At 34.8% G+C, this 8110-nt stretch overlaps 1 protein-coding gene across 1 annotated transcript in view; it reads left to right on the forward strand.

Annotated features, from left to right (window-relative positions):
* LOC106874566 (ligand of Numb protein X 2) overlaps positions 1–8110 on the forward strand; it is a 65102-nt gene continuing 56992 nt past the window's right edge. Inside the window, exons 1-2 of the mRNA XM_052971989.1 lie at positions 1–78; positions 5469–5886. Of these exons, the coding sequence (XP_052827949.1) occupies positions 5597–5886 (290 nt within the window). The 5' untranslated portion in view covers positions 1–78; positions 5469–5596. The remainder of the gene's footprint in view (positions 79–5468; positions 5887–8110) is intronic.

Genomic DNA, 8110 nt, shown 5'->3' on the forward strand with positions numbered 1-8110 from the left:
GATGAATGTTACATCACTGCCATCAGTCGTCAGTTACAGAAGTATTAAAGTAGATCTTCAGATTTTCTGCTACTCATTGTAAGTTGGCAAAGTTCTTGCCGGTCCATTCTTTGATATCTTCCAATCTTTTCCTATCGCAGCCATCCACCCATCTTACAAAAGGATGGTTTTGTGTACAATCATGGTATTTATGTATCCATATATGTTAGTTTCCATCTTTTTCTTTGCTGATGAGCAAGTCATATTAAAGTGTGGTTATGGGTGTACATTCTGTTTGAAAGTTTCTCGTTCATGTGATATGTGTTTGCAATTGAAAGAATCGACTTATTTTCTCAGTTGGGTGAATTTTTCCTTGGCTGCTTGTTTCCACAATTTTAATAACCTCCCCAAATTTGCCACCAAAAATCTTTTAATGCTTGCTGCTGCAACCCCCAGTAATTATTTTGAAATTTGGTACTTTTTCTATCGGTCTCTTAATGTCGAAAGCTGCAAAAACATCACAAAACTGCTACTCAGAGTTTCACATTCCCGTAAGTCGGGTTGTGATCAAGAATGGAATAAAATTGTGATGGCACGTGTAATATATGATTTGATATCAAATCATATATTACATGTATCATCACAACTGTCCAATGAACTGGAACGTGAAACTCTGAATAGTAGTTTTTGTGATGTTTAGCAACTTTAATTAAAAAAAAGTGTATATATATATATATATATATATATATATATATATATATTTGTGTATGTATGCGTACGACAGGCTTCTTTCATTTTCTGCCTACCAGATCCATTCACAAGCCTTTAATTAGTCTGGGACCATAGTAGAAGATGCTTGCCCAAGGTGCCATGCAGTGGGGTTGAAGTCAAGACTATATGGTTGGGAAACAAGCTTCTTACCACACAGATGTTTCTGTATTTTTTATGTTTTGTTTTTCATTGAACTGATCAGGCTTCTAATGAAGTCTTTGGGTGAAATATTTCTATCTTTTGTAGTAGGCACTTAAACTATGTCCTTTTTGTGGGCATTGCTATGATTTTGGTGGAAAAAATCAGTTTTTTAATTTATCATTGTGGTGATAGTGGGGAAAAATGACTCAGTATGAAAAAGGAACAATAACATCATGATCATTTACTGTTCACTTTTCGATGCTGACAGGTAGATTTTCTACAGCCGAGCACCTTTCCTGTCACCAACCCTCACCTGTTTCTAAGCAAAGTAAGTCTTCCCAGTCATGTTTTACATGGAAGATTTGAAATGAACAACCTCACTTGTATGACGGTGATACTTGTTTACAGCCACCATGTGGTGTAAAAACAAGAATATATGCAAATACACACATATACTAGTTCTAGAATCTTCTCAATAGAGATTACTGTATATGTCTCCTCTTCACCTTGGTGAAATCTTTGTTGAGGAATGTTACATGTGTGTGTATGTATGTCTATATGTATTTATGTAAAGCCATCCATCCATCTATATATGCCAGCATGGAAGGCGGATGTTAAATGATGATGATGATGATGATATATAACGTAAAGGAATAGGGATTTGAAATCCGGGCAGATGCCTTGTTAGCACTCTGATATAACCCAGATCCAGCTGGCCAACACATGTCAGATTGGAATCTAATGTAGATTTAATGAGAATAATACTGTAAGAAACAAATTTTGAAGATATATAATTCTCCATTCTTCTTTATGGTGTGTGTGTGTGTGTTTTTATATATATCTATCTATCTATCTATAATATATAAAGATGAGGAAGCGTGTCTGTCTGTGTGAATCCCTAAAACTTGAGAACTATACAACCAATTTCATTCAAATTTTACACATGCCTTACTTAGGGTCCATGTAGTGTCATAGGCGAAAAAAATTTTTAACTTCTTGCCTAGTGTGATCCCAGAGCAATATCATATCTCCTCAACTATTTCAGTATTACGTGTCAAAAGTGAAAGAATGGAAACTATTATTTCACATATATACAGGCATACATACATATATACATACATACATATAATATATATATATACATATATATATATATACATCTGGATAAATGTATATATATATAGATGTGTATGTATACATGTATATGTTTAGCTGTATATGTATAGATGTATATATATAGATGTACATGTAATATGTACATATATATATATATATATATATATATATATACACATGCATACATATATACACCCATACACACACACATATACATAGGTGCAGGTGTGGCTGTGTAGTAAGAAACTTGGTTCCAAAACACATGGTCTTGGATTCAGTACCGCTATGTGGTGACTTGGCATGTGTCTTCTGCTATAGCCTCAGACCAACCAAAGCCTTGTGAGTGGATTTTGTAGACAGAAACTGAAAGAAATCAATTGTATATATATATATACGATTTACATCCCCATAGCTTACTGGTTTGAGACAAGAAGAAACTGATAGAATAAGTACCAGGCTTATCAAAATATAAAAAAGCACTAGGCAGTGTCTCATATTTTTGTTTGCCCACTCAGTTGTAGCTATCAATCTATCTTTTTTTGTGTGTGTGTATATATATATATATACATATGTGTGTGTGTGTATTATATATATATATATATATATATATATATATATATAAAATACACACACACACATACATGTATGTATATGTGCATATTCATATCTATTATGTAAAAGTCAATGTCCTATTGTGTGTTCATGTGTTACTTATACATTCGAAAACTACTGCACCGATCCTAATGAAATTTGGAACTCAAAATCCAAGCCTAGGGAGAAGGGTAATGCTGTTTGTTTCATTTAATTTCATGGACCAAAATTAATGAATGGATCCTTATGACATTTGGAACTTAGATTCAATGCATAAGGCCGGTATAATGCAGTATGTTTGGTTTGAATTTGAGATGGCTTAAAGGGGGTAGAACCCCAATGAAAATTCATAAATTTTCGATGTTGATGAAATTTCAACCATGGGTAATTGACACACACCAAGAAGTATTCTCAAAGTTTCCACTTCTCATGAGGATTCTAAGACCCCCTAATGGGGACTTTAACTCAAATCTTAGTCAATTTTTATGATCCAAAACTAGGTCAAAAGTACTGAATGGCTCTTTATAAAATTTGGAAATTATATTCTATGCATAAGGGCCATAATCCCCATGAAAATTCATATATTTTTTGCTGTTGATGAAATTTTAACCATAGATATTATACACAAATGAAGTAATATTTCTAAAATTTCATCTTAGAAGTTAGAAAGACCCCTTCATGGGGTCGCTCGAGCATAAAAGATGAGCGTTATTTGTAATTCAATGGTACAACAGTGTAAGAGTTTGCTTCGAGATATACTTAGATTGTGATTTCTGCAATGTGGTGCATAAATTGTCAAGTAAATGAGAGACATCTTTGCTTCCACTGATTCAGTTGCAAAGTGTTCAGTAAAGTTATTTGGTTGTAGACCTCCTTTGAGTCTGTTTATTACCACTGGGTCACACATAGTCCCCCAATGTTTAACATTGATTTCAAGGCCTTTCCAGATGAGTGACTGGTTATTGAAAGACATTTATAGATTGTAAATTTATTCTGTCCAGCTACCTATCAGTGTAGTGGACATTTGCAAACTCCAGAGGTGACATTTTCATTTCCCCTTAGTCCTCACATCACACAGTTGTTAATGTTTGAGTTGGGTCACACCCTTCCAATTGCTATAGATCCGTGATGCATCTTACGGCTGTGCCTGTCACCTGTACAGTGAGGAATCCTACATTGGGGAGTAGTAATGACTAGGATAGGATAGCTGACTGCTTATTGTGATCATTCGTCTTTTGGTTTCCTGTAGCTTTGCTCTCTTTTACAAACCCAGTGAACATACATATATTTCCTATTTTAAAGAAATTTGAACAATACATATAAGACCCAAGTTAAAAAGATTCTCAACAATTCAACTTCTCTGGTTGACATTAAGACACCCACCCCCAATAGGGGCCTTAACTCCCACATTTTAGAGCTCCATAAACTCCATTTTTCAGGAGCAAAATCCTTTTAACAGGTTCCATAAGACTGGAATTTTGGAATCTGTGCATAAAGATCAGTAGTATGGGATACATGTGTCATGTAAAGAGGGAAAGAACCCTCATTGCAATTTTGATGAAATTCGAATCATAGGTATTCCAGTTCATTAGAGAAAATATAACAGAAAAGTCTAATTCTTCAATTGCATATAACACGGACAACGTCAGGTATCTCTGCTAGTATATATATATATATATATATATATATATATATTATTTTTATTATACTTATATATGTATGTATGTACACACAAGCACATACATATTTAGTGTTCATTGTTGCAAATGGGTACTCAGTATAATAAAGATTAATAGCACACTATATAATTTGCCTGAAGATCTTGTGTATCCATAGATGAAACTCAAACTAGCAAGAGACTCAACCAAAATAAAATATAACCTCACCACTCACACACACACACACACACACACACACACACACACACACAAACATATGAGGGAGTTTGATGCCAGTACTCCCCTCTGTTTCTCATGCTGCATATGTAGGACCTTCTTGGATTGTACATAGTGGAATACAAGTGATGTTTGAAAGTATTGGTATTTACTCTCTGCTTATCTCATAGCAAGCTTACTATATATAGTATTCAGTACATAGTCCTTTTCTCGTAGCAAGCTTACTATATATAGTATTCAGTACATAGTCCTTATCCTTGAAAGATAAAATGGTTCTTCTCTCATTGTGCAGTGATGACCTGTTCAAGAATTTGAAAGGCTTTCATGTTGTGCCACTCCTGGGATTTTCCAAGTGTAGTCATTGTATATCTTTCCTGTCAAAAGTACCTAGAAGTAGAATGTCAACTTCTAGTATTTCAGTTTGTGCATGAAACTAATTTTCATTTTTTAGAGTAGTTAGATTCTTCTGATTTTGTCATAAGCTTGACATTACTAGGTTACTGAATACTAATATCATATACAGTACCAATATAATTCATCTAATAATGGTAATTTCTTGTGGAGTTAATTGCTAATTCTTGTTGTAATTTATGTCCTGTATCTATTTCAGGGATTTTTCTGAGCTTTCTGCACTCAGATGTTTGTGCCAGCTCTAGAATATACTAAATAGAGATCACTGTATATACCTTCTCTTCAGTTTGGTGAAATCTTTGTTGACGAATATTGCATGTGTGTGTATGTCAGTATGAGTGTATATTCATCCATCTCTGTCTCTAATTTTCATTGTTTAGAGCAGTTAGATTGCCTCTGATTTTGTGATTAGCTTGACATTACTAGGTTCTTCCACAGAACCAATATAATTAATCTAACAATGGTAATTTATTGTATAGTTAATTGCTAATTCTTGTTGTAATTCTGTATCTATTTCTTTAAAATATCTTTATTGCTTTTAATAATTATATAATTGTATTTCAGATTTGCTGTCCAAAAAGCATGATGCAAGAAATGGAATGTGTTCTCCCCGAATAACCTGACTGCAATTGCTCTGTTAATTGTCCTTTCTAGTTTTTATATTTTGTTGATGGTGTTTCTGGTGTGAACTAATGTGCAGCTATTATAAGCTGAAGCACCATAGTGCAGTTATATGTGTCTCATGTGGCCAGTTACATGAGAAAAATGGAACTCATTTATATGATTATTATCAACCAGTGGATGATGACATGATGTGTCACATTTGTCTCCAGCCTTTGGTAAATCCAATTGACACAAAATGTGGACATACATTCTGTACACAATGCCTCAAAAACTACCTCAAGGTACAATGCATATGTCCAGTGGATCGACTACCACTTTCTTTAAAAGATTGCCAGCAATCCAGTGTTTTAGTAAGAAGGTATGTATTAAAAATATTTTTTATGACATTTATATAATACTTTATTTTTCATATATTAAACCAGAACATGAAAATACACACACACACACAAGCACACCATCATCTTCTTCATCATCATCATCATTTAACATCTACTTTTCCATGCTTGCATGGATCAGATGGAATTTGATGAGGTAAATTTTCTACGTTCACATGCCCTTTTTGTTACCAACTCTTTCTTACCTGTTTACAAGAAATGTTACATTTTCCCATAGCAAGACATGTTTTTCACGGAAGAATGGGAATGAATAACCTTGCTTGTATGATGATGATGATGATGATGATGATGATGCTCATTTACAGCTATAATATGATATCTAGACAAGGGTACACACAAATACACATATACCCATATAATGACCTTCTTTTGGTTTCTGTCTACTAAATCCACTCACAAGTCTTTGATTGTGGTATGGTATGAAAGCACTTGCTCAAGGTACTATGCAATGGGACTGAACAAAAGACTACATGGTTGGGAAGTAAGCTTCTTGACCCCTCCCACCACATTTTTATTTGGACTTGATGATTCACTTTGTTGCCACTTAGAGATTTGTACTTATGAACTTTTGTAAGATTAGGTGGATGTGCAAGCGGAACGACTGTGCTGGTATGCTCATGTGTTACATATGGATGAGGACAGCTGTGTGAAGAAGTGTCTCACCTTAACAGTGGAGGGAACCTGTGAAAGAGGTAGACCCAGGAAAACCTGGAATGAGGTAGTGAAGCATGACCATGGAACATTGGGCCTCACAGAGGTAATGACAAGCGACTTAGACCTTTGGAAATATGTTGTGCTTGAGAAGACCCAGCAAGCCAAGTAAGACTGTAGCTGTGGCCTTTGCCAATGTTGCATAACAGGCCCATTTAAGAGTACCCGTTAATTGTTGAGCAATATGCTGTGCTTGAGAAGACCTGTTCAGTCAAGTGAAATTGTTATTGTGGCTGATGCCAGTACTGCCTGACTGGCTCCCATGCCGGTGGCATGTAAAAATCACCATTCGAGCGTGGCCGATACCAGTGCCGCCTGACTGGCGCTTGTGCCAGTAGCATGTAAAAAGCACCCACTACACTCTCAGACTGGTTGGTGTTAGGAAGGGCATCCAGCTGTAGAAACCTTGCCAGATTAGATTGCAGCCTTCTGGCTTGCCAGTCCTCAGTCAAACCGTCCAACCCATGCTGGCATGGAAAGTAGATGTTAAATGATGATGATGACATAAAAGAGAAACTCAGAGTATCAATGGAATTAACATTCAATAAATAAATAAATAGACTCAATGATTTCTATTCAACAAGAGGTTTTGGGGCTAAGTTCAAAGAGTAAAGTCAGCTAGTTATTTATTTATTTATTTATTTAACAACCTTCTATATGCCCCCATTAAAGTGGGAAAGATTCATTTTGTTATTATTATCCTTTCGCTTTTATATACCTTTTATTGTATGCTTTTGGTTGTATACTTCATTATTTATCTAATTATTAATGATAGCCACTTTTCTTATTTTATACCCCGCCCCAATCGGTGCATCTTAGACTTACTGTCTCTCTCTTTTATAGTTTTTCCGACTTTAAAGGGGGCATAGAGAAGGTTGTTAAATGAATAAATAAATAAGCAACTGGTTGACCTTACACTCTGAACTTAGCCCCAAAACCTCTTGTTTAATAGAAATAAAAGATAAAAGAAATTAACTCTTAGTTGTAGGGGCAGTCTGTTCCCCCCTACCCCATTCTCTAACCTCTTTCATTGCTATAAATCTTCGTTACCTTCCTACCCACGCCTGGCATCACTATAATTTCTCCTATAATAATTCCAAACTGAACAAACAAATTCATTTTTATGACATGCCCTGGTCATACAATCATGAAGTGGCCACAAACTGTTGGCTTTTGAATGTTTTTGAATGTTGTGATCCATGTATTCATCTGATGAAAATGGTTTTTTGTAATGATATAATTTCTCAATTAATCAATTGAAAACTCATTGGAAACAGCTGTAGTGGACTGACGCATTATCCATCTATTGTTATTTACTTATTTATCATTTACCTCACTTGGAACCTGCTACTTGTGTGGATCTAAAGTATATTATGTGCAATTTAGTGTCATATATATATATATGTATATATATGTGTGTGTGTGCATATATATGTGTGTGTGTGTGTATATATGTGTGTATATATATGTGTATAT

The sequence above is a fragment of the Octopus bimaculoides genome, chromosome 11 (genome assembly GCF_001194135.2).
Source record: "Octopus bimaculoides isolate UCB-OBI-ISO-001 chromosome 11, ASM119413v2, whole genome shotgun sequence".
In the NCBI taxonomy this organism is placed as follows: Eukaryota; Metazoa; Mollusca; class Cephalopoda; order Octopoda; family Octopodidae; genus Octopus; species Octopus bimaculoides.